The sequence below is a fragment of the Acomys russatus genome, chromosome 5 (assembly GCF_903995435.1).
Source record: "Acomys russatus chromosome 5, mAcoRus1.1, whole genome shotgun sequence".
Taxonomy (NCBI): Eukaryota; Metazoa; Chordata; class Mammalia; order Rodentia; family Muridae; genus Acomys; species Acomys russatus.
The window spans coordinates 56380807-56405618 of record NC_067141.1 but is presented as its reverse complement, the minus strand read 5'-3'; the positions used below and the strand labels follow the sequence as shown (position 1 = coordinate 56405618).

The window sequence follows — 24812 nt, the reverse complement described above, 5'->3', positions numbered from 1 at the left end:
TCAAGTTGAGTCCTGCTGATGTAACCGAGCAGGCTCAAACCAGGAAAGGCTGCTATCTTGTGTTTTCTTTGATTTGTTTTCTATGACAGGGTTTCTCTGTGTAGTCCTGGTTGTCCTGGAACTCATTCTGTAGACCAGGCTGGCCTTGAACTGCCTCTCAGAGTGCTAGGATGAAAGGCACGTCCCACCACTGCTTGGCTTGTTTGTTGGTTGGTTGGTTTTGAAACAAGATCTTATGCCCAGGTTGGCCTGGAACTCCGTTTATAGCTGAGGGTGATCTTAAATTCCTGGTTCTGCCTCTGTTTCCCAAGTGCTAGAATTATGGGCCTGTGAGAAGATTCCATTTATGCAGTGCTGGGGATCGAGCCTGGGGCTGTGTGCATGCTATGCAAGCATTCTGATGTACAGCTCCAGCCTCCTTGAGGTTTTAAAAATACATTCCAGAACTTTAGTTATCTTGGTGTGCTTTTAGCACAGCTAGAAAAACACAATGTGGTAAAAAGGTTATGGTAATTGGAATTAGTCACCTTCAAGAAGAGAAAGACGGAACTAATAATTTCTGTGTAGGCCTTAATCTTATTCAAGGCTATCTTGAGGAGTGTTGAAAAATTGTTGTACTGAATACCTTAAAAAAAAAAAAAAACAGTTTTAAAGGATATTCAAGACAGGTGTGGTGGCACATGCCTTTGAGGTGGGCAGATCTCTGAGTTAAAGGCTAGCCTTGTCTACAGAGAGAGTGTTCCAGCCAGAGCTACACAGAGAAACTCTGTTTTGAAAAACAAAGCGAGCAAACAAACAAAAAAGGAAATCCAAATTCACAGCTAGACTCCCTCCAGCCCGCATCCCACTCCACCAGAAAAGGAAGAATACTGTCTGTCATTTATAGAGATGTCAGGTAAGATAGCAAACAGTTGTTTGCTAGTGAGTGGTGGGGGAGGGTGTGGGTTTACCCTTTCTAGCTACTGAGACAGCAATCTCAGTGCGGATGGTTAAAATAGGTTATTGAGTAAGGGGCTCCCTATGTAAGATGAAAAGAAAGTCTGTACTGGGCTAAGCTTTTTCCCCTTTCCCTACAAGGTTAGATAGGACTCTCTTATTTGTGAGAGGCTTTACTGTGAGGGCAGTGTGTGCCAGGCTGCTTGGCATTTTAGTGAACTGTTTGTCGTTCCTGAACCCTGCTTTCCTGACAGGTTATAACAGATGATAGCAGTAGTTGCTTTAGAAGTACAATTTCCAGCCGGGCTTGGTGGCGCACGCCTTTAATCCCAGCGCTTAGGAGGCAGAGGCAGGCGGATCACTGGGAGTTCAAAGCCAGCCTGGTCTACAAAGTGAGTCCAGGACAGCCAAGGCTACACAGAGAGACCCTGTCTCCAAAAAGAAAAAAAAAAAAAGTACAATTTCCTACACTTCTACTTTGCAGTCCATAGAAACTTTATGTACTAACATATTTAATAGCCAGCACTACATGTCCAATCTGTTCCTTGTAGTATTCTTAATTCCATCTGTATTTGAAGTCACTTTATGCTGGGCTCTGAGGTATTTATTGCCTCTTTGGTTTTTACTCAGGGCTGGGAAGGTTCATAAATCCTTGTTTCAGTATTAGCGATGTTATTAATAGAAACCATGGGTTAAGGGATGTTGTGCCAAAGTAGAGCAAGCAGAGAAGTTAAAAGACCAAATGGAAATGTTGGTAAAATTAGGGACCAGGAAGGAAACCCTCAAACCAGAAATGATATTATAGATTGTACACTGAAATATGATGACTTGATTACTTTGTAGGAAAGATGTATTTATTACTAGATGGAGGAGGGGAAGACGACACTATCACTTATTAAAAGGCAGCTGTCTCGGAAGCATAGCATTGGCCAAAGAAAGCAAATTACATATGTACATTTTCTTTTTTTTTCATATGTACATTTTCATGTTTAGAGAAAAGTAATGTAGACATAGTGATAGAAATACAATTCTTGGTGTCTGGTGGCTTGGTTTCAGGGCCCCTTGTACAGGTAACCAAATTTATATCCATAAAACGGTGCATCGGTATACAGCCTATACATATCCTATTGCTGTTGTGCCTGCGTGTATGTCTATGTAAGGCTGTCAAGTTATAGACAGTTGTGAGCTGTCATGTGGCTGCTGGGAATTGAAACCGGGTCCTCTGGAAGAGCAGTCGGTGCTTTTGACCACTAAGCAAAGCCATCTCTCCAGCCCCTGAAACTTTAATTTTTTAAACTATTTTTATTTCCTTGGTGGTGTTGGGGTGCTGCTCATTGAGGTCAGAGAATAACTTATGGGAGTTGGCTCTCTCTTGACCAAGTGAGTTCAGGGAGTCAGACTCAGGCTGTCAGGCTTGGTGCCAAGCGGCTCTGCCTGGTCAGCCATCCCAGCCCATGAAACTTTGAGTCAGCTTTGGATTACTTACAGTACCCACGGTGTAAATAACTGTCATGTTGTCTAAAAAAGTAAGTAAGTAAGAAGTCTGCATGTGGTACAGTACAGCTGCCCTTTATTCAAGCATTTATAACTCTGCTTTCCAGCCTTAGACACCGAATCCACAACTATTTAGAAGGGCCAATTTTGTGTTTTTAAACACTTGAAAAAATACATGCCAGATATTTACAGTGATTGAAAGAGAAAGTAGTACAGGAGACTTTGGTGGCGTTTGTAGTGCTCTTCGTGTGTGTTTGAGAAGAACAATTAAGTCATACAGTAAGTATCCACTTAAAAAAAGATAGGCCCAGGCAGGTATTATACAACTGTGTGATCCTAGCACCGACTTGTCTGGCCTGGTCTTGTAAGACAAGATTGAGAACTCCAGGCTGAGCTGGGTGCAATGGTGCACGCCTGTGATCCCAGCACTCAGGGAGACAGAGTCAGGTGGATTTCTGTGAGTTCAAGGCCAGCCTGGTCTACAAAGAGAGTCCAGGCTACACAGAGAAACCTTGTCTTAGAAAAAAATCCAAAAACCCAACCAAACAACCAACCAAAGAGACTCAGAGCCAGCTTCCATGCCTCCCACAATATCCAGCCAGTCTACCAACCATTGGGCCCTGGGCCATGTGGAGCTAGACCCCAATCCTTACTTCAAAGATCCCCACTCCCACCCTGAGTTAGTTCCCTTTCCTGCCTGCTTGCCTATCACCTACCTCTCCCACAATGTCAAGCTGGGACTGCTCAACTTCTTTTATTTTTTATTTTTCGAGACAGGGTTTCTCTGTGTAGCCTTGGCTGTCCTGGACTCACTTTGTAGACCAGGCTGGCCTCAAACTCACAGCAATCTGCCTGCCTCTGCCTCCGCTTCCCAAGTGCTGAGATTAAAGGCGTGCGCCACCACCGCCCGGCCCTGCTCAATTTCTGAAACCAGAGTTCTAGTCAGAACTCAGCTACCACTCTGCCTGCCATGCTGATCAGGGACCAGCCTGAGTTTGTACCCTGACACTCAGAATGGTCCTAAGACTAGAAATCAACTGGATAGATCTGGGTAACAGCAAAGACTGCACAGAAGTCAAATGTCTTAACTTTATTGCTATGTAATGAGGACTCTGTCTCAAAACAAACAAACTAAAAATAGTATTGGCGTAGAAACAGGCAACACTGGTCAATGAAGTAGAACTAAAGACCCAGACATAAGCCCAAACACATACGAACACCTGCTTTTGGACAAAGACTCTCAAAATGCACACTGGAGAAAATACATCTTCAACAAATGGTGCTGGTCAAACTGGATAACTGCAAGTAAAAAATATAAAAATAGACTCATGGCTATCACCAGACACAAAACATGACTCCAAGTGGATCAGGGGTCTCAGTCTGAGGCCTGATACCCTGAACCTGATAGAAGAGCAATTAGAGAGTAAGCTTGAGCTCATTGGCACAGAAAAGGACTTCCTGAACACGACCTCTATTATACAGGCGTTAAAAGCAACAATTAATAAATGGGACCTCATGAAGCCAAAAGGTTTCTCTACAGCAAAGGACGTCATTCAAGCAAACAAGAAGGCAGCCTACTAAACGGGGAAAAATTATACGTGTGACTGGTAGGTTTGCAGCCTGACTTTGAACAGTTACATAAAGCACCATCCTGAGGTGACAGAATTGAAGGCACTCAGTCCAGTGCCTAGCATATTACACGATACCGCGTGCGTGCGTGCGTTTGTGTGTGTGTGTGTGTGTACACGAGATGAGAGAGAGAGAGAGAGAGAGAGAGAGAGAGAGAGAGAGAGAGAGAGAGAGAGAGAGAGAGAGAGAGAGAGAATACAGAATACAGAGAATACGCCGGCCTTGCCTGCCTGCCTGCCTGCCTGCCTGTCTGCCACGCCAGTCTGTTGAGGTCAGAACTTGAAGGAGTTACTTCTCGCCTGTGATTAGCCTAAGGCTCCATTACCCACTGAGCCACCTTGCTGACCTGCCATGGCTATTTTTTCATCGTTTGGTTCCCAGATACTGTTGACTCTTACAGTCTTCTTTGTGTTTCTGGGAAAGGAAATACCCAAGTATCAAAAAGCCAGAAAAGCAGGTAGTAAACAGAGGCAGAGCCATGGGTGGGCTGGAGAGCAATGAAAATTTTCCTTGAGGGTAATTAGTTATCATTTGAATGAGGGTAATTGACCAAGGGCTGGTGAGTCAGGTTGCTTGGATGGCAGAGGTGGAAGAGGCCTCTGTGGATTGTGTCTGGGTTAAAGAGGGTGGGGACGTGTTTAAAAAAAAGGGGGGGGGGTGGTGGAGTAAGAGGAGATCATGTGGACTTGATTGAATTTTGACCCTGGTACAACCACTGTAACTTTTCACTATGGACTCCATCTGTTTAGGACTTGCTTGCTTAACTCAGAAGAGGGAGACAAAATGGCTCCTTCCTAGAGACTGTTCTTCTGGCAGGAGTCTCTTTCTGCAGCCCAGGCTGCCTTCACACCCTCCATCCTGCTACCTTAGCCTCCCGGGTGCTGCACTACAGATGCACCTCACCCGTGCCTTCCTCCTTCCTTCCTCACGTAGGGAGGTGGTTTTAAATAGTTGATAAGTTTATTAATGTTAAGTCTGGCAGGGGAAAGCGATCAGGCCTCCTGCTGTGGGGAGGTGAACTGCTGTCGCAGGCGAGCATCTCATTGTCTTTGGTCATTCTTAGAGAGCTCCAACACTAAGGACCTGTGTTGCTTAGAGGCGCAGTCATTCTTCTGGGGATCTGCTTGCTGAACGTGAACAGAAAACTGTTTTCCTTTTCTCCTCTTTGGGGAAACAAAAACTTAGGGAAACAACTTTAAGAGTAGTTTGCTGTTTACTTACCTGGTTGGTGTAGGGATTGTATATTAGTTTGTATGTCGTTGAGTGTGGGTACACACATGCCACAGTGCACATGCAGAGGTCAGAAGACAGGTTAAAAGTTCTGAGCACTTGAGGGTTACCACACAGGTAGGAGTACCTGATGAACCATCTTGCTGCCACATTTCCCCCCTTTTTGACAGGGACTCACACTCATAGCTTAATCTGGCCTGGACTCCAGTCTATGTTACCATTTGTAATTTCTATGATCCATGAGTTGTAGATAAGTTTTCTGTATGCATAATTTCTGTTGAACATTATTGCAAAGATTTTTTTTTTCTTTTCTATTGTTTCTGACAGGCTTCCTTGGTTAATCAGTTATTTCAGGATTGTTTGCTACATATAAGCTGAAGAATTGACCAACCGGCCTCAAAGAGAGGGTATAAAGAACAGTGAGTGGAGCAGCCCAAGGCCCTGAAACAGGATGTGAGGATAACAGCACTGCTTAGCTCCAGACAGGCCAAGCTCAGGCCCCAGAAACAGATGTGTAGCGGGCAGTAGGTGGTAGTGTCCGTGCCAGCTAGAGCAGATTGAAGTGGCCTCAAGGCTCCCTGTCACTGGAGCACAGACAGAGGGCCCTTTCCCCTAGTAAACTTTTCCATATTAAGGGTACTTATTCATGTACCTATAACCGACTGAATTCTTGGAAAACGGGCTTCTGAGGAAAGCCTACCTTCTTTCTAGAAGGGCTCCTTCTCCTGAGGGAGGCACCTGGGAAGAAACAGCAGGGAAAAGAGGAGCATTAGCTCTAGCCTGCCAGCCTCGGCATGCCTGTGTGCTTGGCCCACTCTGCCAGTTCTTGCATCTTGATGGCTCTAGTTAATCTCTTGCTGACTGTGTGATCTACTCTTGTGTCCTGCCTGAATTCTTCTCCTGGGGAACAGAAGAACTGAGACTGCTGCTGGGCTTGAGACCAGAGGAAGCCAGACACCTCCCCACAACACGGCTGGACAGTGAAGCCAAAAAGATAAAGGCCGTGCCACAACTATAAAGTGATGAGGCACGAATAGAATTAATTTTATGAGAAAATAGGTCTCTTAATAGGCTGCAGTTTTGTTCAGTTAAGAAGCATATGCAAATTCTGTTATGCCTTTCCCATGCCATGCTTTCATTGTTGAGCACCAACGAGCCCTTGTTAGGTAGCATCCACCTTGTTTCTTGAGACAGATTCTCAGCTGAGTCTAAAGTGGCAGATTCAGCTAGACTGACCTAAAGCCCCATCTGCTTGTGTCAGCCTGCGCAGTGCTGGCATTATAGGTACCCGGTGCTGGATTTTCTATATGAGTGATGGATCTGAAATAAAGTCCCCAGTATGGGGCACATACTTTACCATCTCCACAGTGTTGGGCTCAGCGGCAAGCACCCTTACCCACTGACCATCTTGCTGGCTTTCCTTATAAAATATTACTAAGCGTGTTTGAGCTGCAGCCCAGGAGAGAGAAAGAGAGGGGAAGGGAGAGGGAGAGGAAAGGAGAGAGAAAGAGAGCACACTAACATAGAATCTAGATTTTAGCTTTGATGTTGGTCCCCAGGAGCCACCCACTGTTCTTTTGAGGTGGAATTTCTCTCTGACCCAGCACTAAGTGAACAGGACAGCCTGTCTGGGCAGTGAATCCCAGGATCCTCCTGTCCCTGTCTCCCCAGCACATATCACCACAACCTGTACTTTTATGAAGGTCCAGAGGAGCTCAAGTCCTCATGCCTGCAGGGCAAGCACTTTGCCACCTGAGCTATCTTCCCAGACCAGGAACTTGTATTTTAACCAGAACTACTTGTGATTTTGACAGTTTGACTGACATAAGTTCATTTCAACTTTAATACATCAAACACTCTCCTGAATACATTCACTCATTTTCCTGCTAGGTAGTCACCTAATCTCTTATGTCCTCTGCAGATAGGAACTCACTACCACTGTGCCAGCAAGGGCATTTCACCAGTCATTGCATGCAATGCTATAGCTTCCATAGAAGTCGCTGTTTACTAGCCTGTGTGGACTGGGTCACATTCTTTGGATGGGATTTTTTGTTTGTTTGTTTGTTTGTTTTTTGAGACAGGGGTTCTCTGTGTAACAGCTCTAGCTGCCCTGGAATTTACTCTGTAGTCCAGGCTGGCCTCGAACTCACAGAGATCCACCTGCCTCTGCCTCCCAAGTGCTGGGATTAAAAGCATGCGTCACCACCGCCTGGCTTGGATGGAATTTTATACTCCTTAGCGTATTGGTTTTGAGTTTAGATCTGAATTCTAATCTTTGCTAAATTCACTTTCCTTATGTGTATGATAGGTATGCTTTTACCTACTTTGCAAGATTTCATTAAAGACTAAAAAACAAAAAATAACAAACAAACAAACAAACAAACAAAAACCCAGACTGCCTTGGCCAGAAAGAATCTCAAATGTCATCATACAACCTTTTCTTTTGGGGGAAATGGAGGAGGGTCAGGGTCTTGTTGTGTAAGCCAGGCTAGCCTCCTATAGCAGCCTCTAACTGCTGGAATAACAGGCAACCCCTTCCCCACACCCCCCATCAAACAGTCTAAACATCCCTCCCCCCCACACCCCCATCAAACAGTCTAAACATCCCTCCCCCCCACACCCCCATCAAACAGTCTAAACATCCCTCCCCCCTACACCCCCCACCAAACAGTCTAAACATCCCTCCCCCCCACACCCCCATCAAACAGTCTAAACATTCCTCCCCCCCCCCCCCCCCCATCAAACAGTCTAAACCGACTTATTGTCATTTAACCTCCCCTTCACCATAAGTTTCTATTTCTTGCTTAAAAAATTTTGTTTGCATTTGTTTATGGATGTGTGTGTGTGTGTGTGTGTGTGTGTGTGTGTGCGTGCGTGCACATGCCACAGATTGCGTGAGGAGGTCAGAGGACAACTTGTACGGGTCAATTCTCTACTTCCAATTGTCTTAAGCTTATTTTTCTGTCTTCGCATTTAAAAAAATAAGACTATCGATATGTATTATTGCTAGTCATAAATATTAAAGTGGTTTTAATAATTATATTGAAGCCATTGTCATGATTTTGCCATTGGTATTTTGAGACAATATCTGTTGTCTATAGCTTATTCAGGCCTGGGGCTTGCTACTTAGATGCAAGCTGCTGGTCCTGTTGCCTCAGTCTCTTCGTTCAATCTTTTTTGATTTTTTTCAGAAATGTGATTCTGGTTTTACACTAAGTTCTCAGTTGTGTTCATTGGAAAACAGAGAGTGGATGGTAGAAGGCCAAGTTAATACATTTAACCCATTTCATTTGAGAGAAAGTCAATCTGAAGGAATAGGACATTTACATTAGAGACTGTTAGGAAAAAGATGCACTTTAATTATAGAAACTTCTTTTGAATGTATTGGCACTAAGACATTATTCTTAATAAAGAGTGAAAAAAAAAAAAAGTGAATGTGAGCCAGGCATGGTGATGCACGCCTTTAATCCCAGCACTTGGGAGGCAGAGGCAGGTAGATTGCTGTGAGTTCGAGGCCAGCCTGGTGTATAAAGTGGGTCCAGAACAGCCAAGGCTACACAGAGAAACCCTGTCTCGAAAAACCAAAAAAAAAAAAAAAAAAAAAAAAAAAAAAAAAGTGAATGTGTTTTTAGAATTGTCTGTAACTTTCATTCGGTTTGCCATTCTGCAGCAGGAAGCAGAGCAAATATCATGTTAATTTATGAAGTAATTTTATGTATCGTCTTGTTCTGTGTTTTTGTTTTTAGGACCGGAGTAGGCCATATGACACTTTTAACTTGCACTCCTTGGAGAACTCCTTAATGGATATGATAAGGACTGATCATGAGCCTCTGAAAGGTAAACACTACCCTCCCAGTGGCCCACCAATGAGTTTCGCTGATATAATGTGGAGGAATCATTTTGCAGGTTAGGAATATTCATATGTCCATTCTTGCTTGGTGTTTTAAGCAAAAAATCAGCTTTTTAATATTTGTGATTATTTTTTGCTTTTATTTGATTTTTGTTTGTTTGTTGTTTTGCTTCTGTAAAGCATTGTGGAATGTATCTAAAGTTGATTTTCTTTTTTAACCTGGGTTCAGCTACCTACAGTAATCATAGTTGGTTACTTTAATCTGTTTTATCTGCCGGAAGTCTATGTTGGGTAGCTGAGGTCATGGTTATAGCATGAAACCAGAAGCTGAATTTTCTGGGCTTTGTACATTTGGAATCCTTAGCCAAATCTGTAGAATTCATTTAAGTCCAGGTGAACCTCAAGAAAGTATGGCATTTAGTAAGTCAGTCCCCAGAAGTCCTTCAGAAAGTTTCATATGATACGGTTCCATTGTGTAATCACAACTTATGTGTGAGGCAGATGTCTTAAAGTGTGTACCTGTTTTGGGTTCAGTATGAGGCACAATATTCCAAGATCAACAATGACTTTCTAATTTTAGAGTCCATGTAAACTCATAATTACAGATGGTTCTTTTTATAGATTATTCAACGAGGCCCTACAATATTTTAAAGGCTGAAATGCAAGTTGCTGGTGTGGAGACATCCACTCCATTTTGAGTTAGGATGTAAAAACAAACATTTTGCCACAGGGATGCCCATCGTGTGTGCGCTCTGCGTCTTCTGAAATTGTGAGGACCGCCCTGCCCCTTGGCTAGGCCCTTATCTAGACATGACCAGCAGAACCTCTGAAATTTGTTCCCTCACCAGAAATCCTTCTCATCATTTTCTTGTCATGCTCATCATTTTCTGCTGCTTTTCTTATTTCCCAACAAAGAGAAGTAGTAACGGCAGGCAAGGAGAAAATACAGGGTTTTGAGAAAAGCTGTATTTTAAGGCCTGCAGCAAAAGAAGAAAGAAAAGGGAAAAAATGCTGTTATATTTAGTTACTTACCACATGTTTCTTCAGTTAAAGATTGCTGCATTATAATTTGAAGCACATTACACTCAGAGGTGTGAATGATGTAAAAATAATAATATTCACAGATTTTGATTTTAGACTCTTTTAAGGTTACTATTGTCATTTTCCTCTATGGTGGGAGCCTCCCTTGACTACCCTAACATTTGACTCCTGTTCTGTGTGTGCCTCCTGTATTCTGCTCTGTCTTCTCTGCTTTTCTCTTTTTATTTCCGAAACAGCGTCTTACTGTGTAATTCAGGCTGTACTGGGACACACTATGTACCTCAGGCTGACCCGGGAATGCAGGACAATCCTCCTGCCCCTTCCTTTTGAGTGCTAGGATTATATGGGTACACCATTTTATTCTTTCAGAAAAAAAAAAAAAAAAAAAAAAGAAAGGGTTTTAGATGATAGTTGCCACATTAATTTTTTAGAATTTTGCATATACTAGTAAAGCAGAAGCTATTTGTGCCACATTAAGCTTAGCATGGCATAATGAAAGAGAGTGACCTCATAGTGGAGTAACATAAATACCTTTTCCACTTGTGATGGCCTTTTAAAATTACAGGCCTCACTATCTCTGCATACTTTTCTTTACTAGCAAATACGAAGTAAAAGACTGCTCCACCATACATGTATTATGGCCTACTGAGGTCTTTAGTATGTACATTTTTTTTTAAAGATTTATTTATTATGTATACAGTATGCATCAGATCACATTATAGATGGTTATGAGCCACCATGTGGTTGCTGGGAGTTGAACTCAGGACTTCTGGAAGAGCAGTCAGTGCTCTTAACCACTGAGCCATCTCTCCAGCCCCTAGTATGTACATTTTTATAGCTGAATATGAATATGGTTTCAACTTCCCAATTTGTCATATTCTACTGCATGATTTCCTATAAACAGACTACTTCCCTGAGGTCAGTGACATCACCATGTCCCTGTGGTCAATTACATCACTTGCACCTTTAGGAAAATATTTTGACACTGGGCATGGTGTTGCATGTCCTAATCTCAGCAGTTGGGAAGCAGAGGCAGGGGGATGATACAATCTCAAGGCCAGTCTAGGCTTATACATAACAAGTTCCAGGCCACCCAGACTTGTATAGTGAGACTTGTCTCAAAAATCCCACAAAGAATAACAACAAAGAAGGAAGAGGAGAAAAGAAAGCATTTAAGGCACTTTTAGCTTTAGGGAGAAAGAAATTTGTCAGAATAAAAGGGTAGCTAATAAATAAACAGAATACAAAGTAAGGCTGGAGAGATAGCTCAGACTGAGTACTTGTCTCTCACCACCATAGTCTGAGCTCAATCTCAAGAAGCCAGTAAAAAGAGCTGGGTATGCTAGCATGGCTCACAATCCCAGTGCTGGGGAGAGAGAGGAAGGTCTCTGGGGGCTCACTGCCCATGGGACTCACCTGCTTGGCAAGTTCCAGGCCATGAGAGACCCCATCTCAAAAACAAATAAACTAAAACCAAAACCTCCCTAAAAACATGGGGACAGAACCTGAGGAAAGACACCTAAGGTTGTCTTCTGTTGGATCTCCACATGCATGAACCCTCACACATGTGCACACATGTATCTGCGCACATGAACATGCATAAACGTATAAGTAGCTAAAAGTACAAGAAGCATTGTGATGATATAGCCTTTATTTTTTATTTCTATTTTTCATAATAATAAATACCGATGTTTCTCTCTGTTTTTATAATTTATTCATTTATTGAACTTAAATTTAGACTTTCCAGTTGTTCTTTATCCTTGGTAATTTCTATGTGAGATTCTTCCTCACATAGCTTTTGCTTGAGGCATGTTCATAGTGATGGTGTTTGGGTCCAGAGATTGACTCAGCAGGGTGGGTAGGATATTAGGAGGCAGCTGGTGCACTAGGCACCTACTGTGTGGCTTCTGGAAATGCTTTGCCTGTGTGACTTTAGGTCCTCAGTCTTGATGTTTCCCTCTTGAATGTGGAGTGGAGGCGAAGGGGATGGTCTCAAAACTCAAGTGCAGAGTTAGGTCTTGAGGTGCTTGTTTGCATTGCTGTTATTTTTCTTAGGACTCAGTTTTCTTCTTTAGGAATAATTCCCACATTTTTGCTTAACTATACAAAGAATACATAGTGGGGTGGGGGGAAAGCCCGCTCTAGGCTCAGGTCCTAGAAATAGCAAAGGTATTTAGTGGCCTTTACTAATAGCCTTCCAGGTGGTCTACATTTTCTATATAGTAGATGAAATTTCAATGCACAGCCTTAACTTTGTACTCAGTCCAAACTGGATTTGAGTTCTTTATCTGCCCCTAGTTATCCACTGAACTGGATGCATTAGCTTCTTTAAAGCCTTATAATTAAAATAAAACACCTTATAAAATAGATGGAAGGATAAAGTCCCTGGCACAAGATGCTGTGCAAACATTACACGTGACTGCCTATGGAGGTGAGCGTGGACTGCTTCGTCCTTGACCTCTGTGATCAATTCAGCCACATCAGTGCAGATTTATTTCTTGGCCAGACTACAGCTAAACACTGGCTGAAGAGTGTCACAGTTGTTTTTGTTTTCCATAGATAAGTAGTGACTATTGGAAGGATAAGCATCCTTCCACATGTTAGGAGAGAGAAAAATAACTGTTACTTGACTTTCTAAAGCTGCACAAGTGAGTGGCATAGTTGTGTTAGTTACTGTTCCGATGCTGTGAGGAGATGCCATGACCAAGGCAACTTATAAAAGAAAGTATTTGATTGGGGGCCTTGCCTACAGTTTCAGAGGGGAAGGCCATGACTACCATGGCAACAAGCATGGAGCTGAGCACTTACATCTCAAGTCTGAGGTGGGAGCGAGAAGGGAGGGGAGAGAGAGAGAGAGAGAGGAGAGAGTTGGGGCGGGGGAGACTGGGCCTGGTGTGGGCTTTTGAAACCTCAAAGCCCAGCCGTAGTGATGCAACTCCTTCAACAAGGCCACCACCTGATCTTTTTCTAAAGAGTTCCACCAACTGGGCGCCAAACATTCAAGTATGACATAAATTACTTCATGATATACTTAAAGTGGACGTGATATGTATTCACAGTGACAATCTTATATAGAAGATATCAGTATCTACTAGTTAAGACATATTTTGTGAAAATCATTTTATTCAAGCATTTTGTTCTGTTTTGTTTTGAGGTAGGGTTTTTCTGTGTAGCCCTGTTTTTCCTGGAACTTGCTCTGTAGACCAGGCTAGCCTCAACCTTGGAGATCTGCCTGCCTCTGTCTGGAATTAAAGGTGTACACCACCACCGCCCTGCTTTCAAGCATTCTTTTAAGGACTAGTGTGAGAGAATAGGAAGTTTAGGAAAAAATACTTTTGTTTCAGTAAATTACACCTCACATTTTTTTCGGTAGTGTTTGCACTCATGCTGGGTCAGTCTTGATGATGTATCACCGAGGTATACTTTCTGTGTCATGCAAGTGTGTATAGACGGACGGTAGAAACCCTTGGTTTGAGTCCCAGCACACATAGCCCGTGGGAAAAAGGAAAAAAGCACCTTCTGTTGCAGCTACTAGGCTAATTCAGACTAGAGTGACAGAGTAAGATCTTTGCATCTTACCCTCAGATGTCCTTTTTGTTTGAGAGATGCCTCATATTGGTGACACAAAAGGTCATCAATGTTTTGAGATGAAAATAATGCCGGGTATGGTGGCATATACCTGTAATCCCAGCACTCGGGAGGCAGAGGCAGGTGGATCTCTGTGAGTTCAAGGCCAGCCTGGTCTACAAAGCGAGTCCAGGACAGCCAAGGCTACACAGAGAAACCCTGTCTCGAAAGAAAAAACTGAGGGCTGGAGGCTGGGGGAGAAATAAAGTTGTGACAACTGTTACTTATTTGTTTTTAAGTACAGAAACCCTTGGATTAGCAGAGGTAGGAGTGGTGGAAGGGACTGATCTCTGCTCAAATCCAACCTGCCTCCTGACTGTAGGAAAAGAACATTTCTAGTGTTGGAAATAAGAGGAGAAAGGGGGGGGGGGGGGGAAGGTTCATCACTGTACTCTCTTTATATGAGGCTGTCTCCTGACCTGAAAACCTGTGGTCACTAGGCTTGACTGACCAGTCACCTTCCTACTAGAATAAGTAAGGAAATAGCAAGTGTATGCTCATTGGACACAGTGGCTAGAAAGCAAGACCGCATTCTCTGTCTGGGGAGCATCATATAGTGGCACCTAGGCAACAGCAGGAAGGGATGGGCTTCCTTCATCCCATGCAACCTCACTCTTGCATCAGGGTTCTGGTCTGCTGACTGGGGATAGTGCCTGATGAACTGTTTCTATATATTTAAATTTTTTCTTCCTTTCTCATTCATGGAACTGAGATTTGAAAAATGAAAAGAGCAGGTGTTGGTTGGGAACTCAGATTGAAGGCCCTGTTTTTCAAAGGTAAACCGAAAGAGTCTGAGGAAAAAATAGCTCATCTTCTGGTAATAGTGCATTAGCATATTTAATTTGACAGAAACTTGGAAGGTGTGAATGCCGCCCCTCACTGTTGTAGAGATACTTTTCTTTATTCATCGTATTTAAATGGAACAGGACAGAGATACAAAATTGGTTCCCTTTGGGAATTTGTAGGTTTCCTTATTTTGGAAAAGAAGTGCATGTTTATTAGTTTTTTTTTTTTCCTACTTGATGCTCCAGAAGAAAATATGCTATTTATTTTGTAGCTTGAATCATTGATTGGTTTTATTTCAATGTCAACTTCTCTCAGCCTGTGTCAGTTTGTCCTTTGCAAAGTTAGCCAATTCTGAGCTGTGCTTGTAGCTCAGTTTGCCAAGTGTCTCGAACCTCACTTTGATTTCCAGCACCTACAATGAAGAAAGACAAAAAGACCCTACAAACTCTAGGGGAAAGGTTTTGAGTCAGAAGTGTCTGTTCTCCATCTATTTTTCAACCTTTTCTTCTCTTTGAGATTTACTTGGTCATCTAGACTAGCCTTGAACCCCTGTGTGTCAGAGGTCCTCCTTGGCTCAGCTTTCTTTGTAGCTACAACTAGTGGTTTACATTACCTTGCCTGATTTAAGATCTGGCATTTTCATCATCTAACAGTTCTAAAAGGCAGATCATACCTACATGCTAACTTCTAAATTTCTAATTCATCTGAGCTACAGCTTTAACTAAGGAAACAAACACAAAGTATCCAAGAGTTTATGGAGGCCTGATATGATGGCAACATGTGCCTCTGTAGCCCCAGTTACTAGGAAGGATATGACTGCAGTTCACAGTACAGCCTGGTCCTCCCAGGAGAAAAAAGCAAAACAAAGCAAAAACCCTTGTCTGTTGACTTCAGTTCTGAGCTCATGGTTTTGTTTTTGCCTATTAGGAACAGATCTATAGTACCAGATTTTGCCAATGCCTTAAATTTTTTAGTTAAAACAAAACAGAACAAAACAAAACAAAACAAAAAACCCTTATGTGTTTTTGCAACATTCACAATACAACTTTTAAGAATCTCTTTTCTTTTTCTACCATGCTTCTGGGACTGAATTCAGACCATCGGGCTTGCTAAGCAGTCTCACCAGCCTCAATACCTTATCCGTTCCCCTTTTCTGTTGTTTTGAAGCAAGGTCTTGCTGTGGAGCCAATCTGCATTAAACTCGGATGTTTCTGCCTCAGTTTTTGAGACCACACCCACTTTACTTTTTTTTTTCACATATTATATTTTTGTACCTTTTCTCTGATCTCTTTAGTAGAATATGTTCTTTTTTTTTTTTTAATATTTTAATTTAATTTTAATTTATGTGCATTGGTGTGAGGGTGTCAGATCTTGGAGTTACAGACAGTTGTGAGCTGCCATGTGGTTGCTGAGAATTGAACCTGGGACCTTTGGAAGAGCAGGCAGTGCTCTTAACCACTGAGCCAACTCTTCAGCCCTAGAATATGTTCTTGAAACACTAACATTCTCTTTGAAACTGCTGAAGTACTTGACTTTTTTTTTTTTTTTGAGTAAAGTTGGTGGTTAGAAAGATGTGTGCTGAAGAAATGGCCTTCATAGTAGTAATTATAAATTAATACAATTTCCATCTTTCATTTTGGACACATAAAAATATGGGTTTAATTGCATTCTGAAATAAATAAGGTAATTTTAATATATGAATGAATTGAGTGTGTGGAGATGTGATTTTTTTTTTTCCATCTTAAATAAACAAACGTAACTCCACTCTCTGCCCTCTCCTAGTCCCCTGTCTGCCATGTCCACTGATGTGGGTAAAGTGGGGCAGCCTCAGATTTCCACAGCGTCATTTAACTTAGACTAAGGATGCCGTCCCTCCAGCTTTGAAACCTTATATTTTACACTATACTTAAAGATAGCTAGCTGACAAGAACACTTTAAAAATAGCAGACTCATGGACAGGTGACAGAATGTCACACTGGCAGCACCAGGCTGCAGTAACAAAATCACCAGATGTCACACAGTTCTGTTTTCACAGCTGATTCAACAGCAGCATCTGTTGGACAAAAGGAAGCAAGAAGAAGCGGCCTCATCTGAGTTTAGCATCAGGATTTTTTTCTGCCCATTACACATTTTCTCTTTCTTCTAAAACCCTTTAATAAGCACTGAAGTTTAGATGCACATTGTACTAAGAAGAGACTGTTAAATGATGCAGTCTTAGGAAGGAAAGCCTCATGTGTGTTCTCCAGTTTGAAAGATAAAATAAAACTGATTGTGTTTGTCTTTAGTCATCTTATTTTTCCATACACTTTAATTTTTATTCAGTGAAAATAGATTATATTTTATATTCTTTTTTGATTCCTGAGATAGGGTTTCTTGGTGTACCCTTGTCTGTCCTGGAACTTGCTCTGTAGACCAGGCTGGCCTCGAACTCACAGTGATCTGCCTGCCTCTGCCTCCCAAATGCTGGGATTAAAGGTGTGCCCCACCATGCCCAGCTTACATTTTATATTCTAAACACTAATTTTTGAAGAGATAAAGAAACTAAAAATTCATATGTAACTTTACAAAATAAACCATTATACTTAGTAGGAAGCCTACATTATGTTTAGACGATCGATTCTAGGGATCTAGCATCAAAACAGAGCTTTTTACAAGAGTTATGTTACTTTGTATCCAAAATCCATTGAAAAAATTAGGGAGAAGACCAGGAAAGGTTAAAGACTACTAGGCTTTTTTTTTTTTTTTTTTTTCCTTCCCCCTATAAGATACCGTCTGAGCCTCTTGTTCTGCTTTTTAAGAAAGGCAGAGTTGAAGTAACCAGTGAGGGCGGAAGGTAGTACTGTCTTGTCAAGGGGACACATTCTAGCTCCTCAAGAAAGAGTCCAAAGTGGGGTGTAGCTGTGCTCATGCTCTGAGGGCAACATTCCAGGGAACACAGAAAAGTGTGAAGTAGATTTTTATCAATCTGGTGGTAGACAGCACTGCATATGATAGAGACTATGACTTTCAGAGACTCTATAGTGACCTAAGAATTATAAAATCATAGTAAGGCATTTAGGACAACTATGGACATGTTCATTGTGTCTTCCATTCATGGGTTGCTTTGAAACTCCTAGTAACTAGCTTGTATGATATGAAAACAGTTTTTCTATGAAAATCATGTATTCAAGAATATTTTTTATTATTCTTTGACAATTTCATTGATTTTTTTCCCCATTCTTTTACATACACACACACACACACACACACCTCAATACACCAGTGAAAGTGGTAAGTTGAGTGAGGACTTTGGCTTTTTTCATTTTCTTTTCTTCTGGTATATTAGTTTAGTAGTGATGTTTGCCTCCAGGTCCCAGTAACAGAGCTTAATACTAAATCAAAGCTGACACCTTTATAATTATATACAGAACTGTATCTGTTGTAAAAAAATATATATATATACACACACACACATGTATATGTATGTATATGTACACACACACATATAAATTAGAAACCTTTATCTCCAGCTTTCTTTCTTTTTTTCTCCAGCTTTCTCTATACTATTCTTCCCCAAATATGATTGACATTTTCTCAGCAGTGGCTATAAGATGAAATGAACATTTTTTTTCTGTAAAAATTTCTCAGTGGTGGGGCTGGAGAGATGGCTCAGTGGTTAAGAGCACTGACTGCTCTTCCAGAGGTCATGAGTTCAATTCCCAGCAACCACATGGTGGCTCACAACCATCTATAATGTGATCTGATATCCTCCTCTGGCCTGCAGGGGTACATGCCGGCAGAGCTCTGTATACATAATAATAAATAAAATCTTTAAAAAAAAATTTCTCAGTGGTAAAATACTTGTCTAAAATTAATATTTTTGTGAATTTCAAGATGATTCTTGACGTAACTATACACGAAAACTTTACAGAGTCAAATACGTTAAAATTGCACTTTAGTTATTGTTTCAATATCCTTTTGAGTCTTTGATTTTTAAAACAGGGTATTACTCTGTAACTATACACTGGCCTTGAATTCCCAAGATTCCTCTTGTTTCTCAAGTTCTTGGATTACAGGGGTGAGCCACCACACCCAATTTTGATAACTATTTTCCTGAAGGAATCACAAAGTCTTGCATGGTAGTACCTTTCCCCCTATCCAAGACTCTCTGGGTTTACTTTTTATTTTTGGTACACCCATTTTATGTCTAATAATGAAAAAAGCAGCAAGTGCCTGCATTTTCGTTCTGTATCCCTGCATCTTTCCCTCTGTGCTCTGAGTCTCACTCTGTTGACCTCCCACATGTCTCCCACTCTCTATCCCAGTGGGCCATAAGCTGAAACATCTGATTCTATTTATTGTCTTATAGATTAGGAGTTCAAACTTTGTGAAGGAATACAGGATAAACATTTTAGGGTGTACAGGGCACAGGCCTCTGTTACCTCTGCTTTTGTTCAGTTTTCCAGACCATTAAAAATGTAAAAATGAGCCAGGTGTGGTGGTGCACGCCTTTAATCCCAGCACTTGGGAGGCAGAGGCAGGTGGATTGCTGTGAGTTCGAGGCCATCCTGGACTACAAAGTGAGTCCAGGACAGCCAAGGCCACACAGAGAAACCCTGTCTTGAAAACAAAACAAACAAACAAAATGTAAAAATGATTCTTTGCCTCAGAGGTACATGAAATAGGAAACCAACCAATGTGGGCAGAAGTTTTAATTCCCTTATTATTTATAAAGATGGAAATCTGTAAAGTCACACTTGTCACAAGAGTAGTTAGTGGTGGAACCAGGCATGGTGGGCTTTCTTTTAAGCCTACTGCTTGTGGGAGGCCAAGACAGGCAGATCTCTGTGAGTTAGAGGCAAGCCTAGTGTACACAGTGAGCTCTCGATCAGCTCGGGACACATGGTCATAAGAGAAAACAACCCACCGCACAGACAGATAGTGCTGGGGCAGCTTAAGAACTCGGGATTTTTATATCAGTCGTACCCCCTACTTATTTGCATAAATTTTACATCTTTCTTCATTTTGCTACTCTGGTAATTATGTTGCATTTTTTGAGCCATTATGAAACTGTATCTTTTCATTGCCTCTAAACTTCATGTTTATATACATCTATAAATTTCTCTTTTTTGATGCCTTAATTTGAAGGACATGAATAAATATTTAAATAAAATGCTCATCCAAGAAATTGACTTGATTAAATTTTAATATGGGAGATGTACAAATTTCAGACTCTAATGGAAGCTTCTTTTTGTTTGGTTGTATTTGTGTTGAGACTTTGGCTTTGTTTTAAGATTTTTTCATGTCTGTGTTTTATGAATTGATTTAAAAGTTGTTGTAAATGCTTTGGCCTTGATAGCATTGCTATAGATTAATCTGTAGTGTTTTGTAATGTTTATATTTTGCAATGTATGTGAAACAATTATACTGAACAATGATTTCTTTATGCTTAAGATAAAATTGCTTTATTTTCCAGGACGCATGGGAATAAATTTCCACCATCCAGGAACAGATAACATTATGGCACTTAACAGTAAGTTTTCATCTGAGATACTCTATGATAGTATCAGTGAGGTTTGCAACATGCAGTTTCTGCTTAATTAGGTTTTCACTGTTTCATCGTTCACTGAGTGCAGTGTAGATCACTGTTCTATACAAGGGGTTCTCAGAGGAGGATTTCTACACCAGCATCAGTATTGCTTGGGAATTTACTAAAACCACAAAATCTCAGGGACTTCTACAGACCTACTAAATGAGGAAGTTTAAGAATGAATTCCAGGCCAGGCGGTGGTGGCACAGGCCTTTAATGCCAGCACCCGGGAGGCAGAGGCAGGCGGATCACTGTGAGTTCAAGGCCAGCCTGGTCTACAAAGCGAGTCCAGGACAGCCAAGGCTACACAGAGAAACCCTGTCTCAAAAAAAAAAAAAAAAGAATGAATTCCGGAAATTTGTTTACATTAGCAGTCAAGCAAGTGATTCTGAGTAAGAAAAAGCTTGAAAACTTGCTCCTGTGAACTAATCAGGCCCGTGTGTGTAAGTAAAATTTTATAACAGTAATGGGAAACGTTTGCCAGCTCCTACACTATACCATGGCGGGGGGGGGGCGGTAATGAAAGAAGGAAGGAGGGAGGGAGGGGGGAGAGAGGGGGCAGGCAGAAAATAATGAGTCAATAAGTTAACTAATTTATACATAGCTCATAATTTCCTCACTGTGGTAAAAAGCTCATAGATGTTTGAAGATGGCCACTCAGGGCTTTTGATGAAATTTGTATACTATCGATGTCAGCTTTGCTGGTCAAAAGTGGTTTTGTCAATATAATTATGGGTTATATTCTAGAGCCACAAAAAATATTACCCAGAATATTGCTGTGTTGTTCAATTATTTGTCAAGTCAGGGGTGATGACACACCTGTAATCCCAGCCCTTGGGAGACAAAGGCAGAAGAGGATCAGGAGTTCAAGGTTACACTCACTAAGTAGAGAGCCTGAGGCCAGCTTAGGTCACTTGAGACTTTGCTGTAAGAGCACCATGCCTGAATGTTTCATATCACTCATTGCACACAACACAAGAAACAGTATATTTGTAGGTTAGAAAAGGGTTAAAGAAACAGGGTGACTGTGGCACACACCTGTAATCCCAGTACTCAGGAGGCAGAGGTGGGCGTGATCTCTTTGAGTTCAAGGCCAGCCTGATCTGTCCAGGACATCCAGGCTATCACAGAGAAACCCTGTCTCAAAAAAAAAAAAAAAAAAAAAGAAAGAAAGAAAGAAAGAAAGAAAGAAAAAGAAAAGGATTAAAGAAGCCACAGTAGAGTCCAGGAGTTAAAACAGTCTTTATGGAGGTAGAGGCAGAGAGCTGATACGGACAGAAGCAATCCTTTCAGTAGCTAGAGACAGTAGAAGGGACTCAGTTGGAGAATTGCTAGAGGCACACAGAGCTAAGCCACAAGGTCTGTTGGTTGAGCAGGCCTGAAAAGGTGAGGTATAAGACTAGAGATCCTAGATGCAAGGCATGATGGGGACGCTTTAAAGTATAGTGTGCTCCATCACCATTGGGATTATAGCTGAAACGAAGCCCCAAGGGACAGCCAGGAGTTCTCAGCCTGTGTGTTCCTTGATGCACAGGTGGATGGTCAGATGACAGGCCAGTGGGGCTGTTGCCATCACACTGTTAGGTGTCTTGTCTCTATGGAATCTAGGTGAGGGGTTTTTACTCTTTGTTCTGATATGTTCTTGGGTCTGGTTTCTCTGACCCAGTTTTAGTATATCTGTATGTTTCTATGTTCCCAAATTTCTTTCTATCAGTTTATAGGCAGCACCTTTTTTTGTTTTTGGGGGGTGGTGGATAGTTACCAGTCTGTGCCTCATGGGTGTGCTGGACAGATATTATATCTATGTGCACAAAAATGTGAATAATCACCCTGCTTTTGTGTTAACACTCAAAATGGTACCTGGTGTTGCTTGTAAAATGAAAGTAGCTCAGGGCAAGGCATAGCCTGAAAACTTATTTTACAATATGGAGTAATTTAGAGCAGAGAACAGTGTGATCTCCATACCTTGTCTCCAAAAACAAAAGCACTGGAAGAAGTACTTTGCCAGTGTCAATTTGCTCTCCAGCTTCTACAGACCAACAACTATGCAAAAACAAAACAAAACAAAAACAAAAACAAAAAAAAACCCTCCATAGCGTTGTTTGTTGTCGGGAGGCCTGGGTGAGCTGTTGACTCTCAGAATTGCAGTTTTTCTCTTTTGTCAAATGAGTGATGCACATCGTCTCAGATGTGCAGGCCAATTCCTGGTGCACATGGGACACATACTGAATAAATGTAGGGCTGTACATGTTGTCTCCTTCCTGAGTAAGGATTTTGAAATGCCATTAGAATTTCCTAAGGCAGATTTTAGATTCTCTAAACTATATACACATTTAAAGTACACATCTAAAATCCCATACATTTCCTTGGATCCAACACACACTCTGAGCACGTGATAGTCGCTGGAGCTGTTTGGTGATGCAAGCCCTGATCTGTGTTATGTTTCCTGTTTGGAGAGCCAGTGTGCACCTCTCACTTCCTAATCTCTGGAAGAAAGACACTGTACACTGAGATTATGCTACATTGTATGTGGGTGAGGGACTTGATAACATGCTTAGCCGAGCCTCTAGGAACTCTGAGGACACTTTGGCAGATGGTGGGCGCTGACTAGGAGACTAGTGTGATGGCATTGTCTGCCCGAAGCACTTGCTGTGCGTCTGGCCAGTGCCATAATTTGTCATGATGGGAACTGTCTGCTGCAAGAGAGAGAGAGGATACAACTTGATCATTTCCATGTAGAAAATGAAATTAAAAGACATTTTCTTTTCAAAAGGTTTTGATTATTTTGGTTTATAAAATAACATCTCGTTTATGAGATTTGCACTCTGTACATCTATGGCTTCTTTAAATCTCCCTTTTAGCATCAGTTTCATCTATTAGAGAAAGGAAGCTGATTAGGTAATACTCAAAACAGTTTTTTTACTGTGGAGAATGTGTTTGGCATAGGGGAACGTACACATGCGTGTCATAGGTGTGGCGGTCAGAAGGCCGTTTTGCCAGTATCTATGTAACATGTTGATGAGCGATATAGATAGTTGGAATGGGATGGCAGACAAGAGAGTATCAATCTTCACATGCTTCTTGGGCGTTCCCCCAAGGTTGACAAGGTCAGTTGGTTTTTCAAAATAAACCAGTAAAAAACATCCAGGGTTTGGCTTTCTGCATTACCTACAGTCTGCTCTCTTTCAAAGTCATCTCATCTTGACATGGTCATGTGGGAGTTGCATACTTTGACACATTGGCAGGTACAGTATTTTTCATCTCATGTATTGTTGAGCCCAGCTCATCTAGCGACATGTGTGTAATATGTGCAGACATGTTTGTGTGTGTGAATTTATTTAGTTAGAGACCAGGTTGGCTTGGATGTTGAGATTCTCCCCCCTCCACCTCTCAGATGTTGGGCTTTCCCCTGTGTCCCACCATACATGGCTCTATAATCTCTGCCCTTTCCACCTCCACCCTTCATAGAAACCCAAACTTTGTTTCTTTGAGAGTGTCTGACTAGCTCAGGCTAGCCTCAGACTCACTAGCCCAAATTTTTAATTCTTGTTTGTTTGTTTTGTTTTGTTTTTTTTTCAAGATAGGGTTTCTCTGTGTAGTCTTGGCTGTCCTGGATTTGCTTTGTAGACCAGGCTGGGCTCGAACTCACAGAGATCCACCTGCCTCTGCCTCCCCAGTGCTGGGATTAAATGATCCCATGCCCAGCTTTAATTTTTAACTCTTAACCACAGGGCTGGCATTGTGGATGTTTGCCCCATGCCCAGCAATACATAAGTATTTTTTGTCCTCTTCTGTTTTCCTCTATCATTTGTCATCCCAAAGTTCTTGTCCTATGAAGAGCAGTTTTTCCTTTCCCTTAGGAATGATTGAGATAAAATTAAGGATCTCTAAAATTTATGGTGGTGCTCGCCTTTAATCCCAGCACTTGGAGGCCGAAGGAGGAGGATGGCTGTGAGTTCAAGGTTTGCCTGGTCTACATAGTTCCAGGACAGCCACGACTACATAGAGAGATACTGTATCAAAACAAATAAAACAACAGTCACTACAATTTTATTAATTCACAATTTTTGATCATTGAAAGGGACTAAATATAAGTTGAACTCTATTTTTTAAAAAAGAAAGGAAGGGCTGGAGAGATGGCTCAGAGGCTAAGAGCACTGGCTGCTCTTCCAGAGGTCCTGAGTTCAATTCCCAGCAACCACGTGGTGGCTCATAACCATCTATAATGAGATCTGTTGCCCTCTTTAAGTTTACATGCAGGCAAACACTGTGTATATATGATAAATAAATCTTTAAAGGAAAAAGGAAAAAAAGAAGGACTGGAGAGATGGTTGAGAGGTTCAGAGCACTGGCTGTTCTTCCAAAAGGTCTTGAGTTCAATTCCCAGCAACCACATGGAGGCTCATGACCATCTATAATGAGATCAGGTGCCCTCTCCTGGTGTGCAGGCGTACATGAAGGCAGAACACTGTATACATAATAAATAGATAATAAGGAAGATAGGTGGCAGTGGCACATGCCTTTAATCCCAACACTTGGGAGGCAGGTGGATGTCTGTGAGTTTGAGATTGGGGACAGCCAGGTTACACAGAGAAACCCTGTATTTTAAAAAAAATAGGTGAGGGGAGTGGCTGGAAAAAAAAAAAAACC

The 24812-nt window shown here is 41.7% G+C and overlaps 1 protein-coding gene across 7 annotated transcripts in view; it reads left to right on the top strand.

The window, feature by feature from the left end:
* Cpeb3 (cytoplasmic polyadenylation element binding protein 3) overlaps window positions 1-24812 on the top strand; it is a 195357-nt gene that overhangs the window by 66867 nt on the left and 103678 nt on the right. For 5 of the 7 annotated variants that reach the window (XM_051146392.1, XM_051146393.1, XM_051146391.1 and 2 more), the window contains 2 exons: window positions 9036-9195; window positions 20049-20105. In XM_051146392.1, the coding sequence (XP_051002349.1) occupies window positions 9036-9195; window positions 20049-20105 (217 nt within the window). The remainder of the gene's footprint in view (window positions 1-9035; window positions 9196-20048; window positions 20106-24812) is intronic. The other 2 variants (XM_051146390.1, XM_051146389.1) reach the window with 1 other exon arrangement.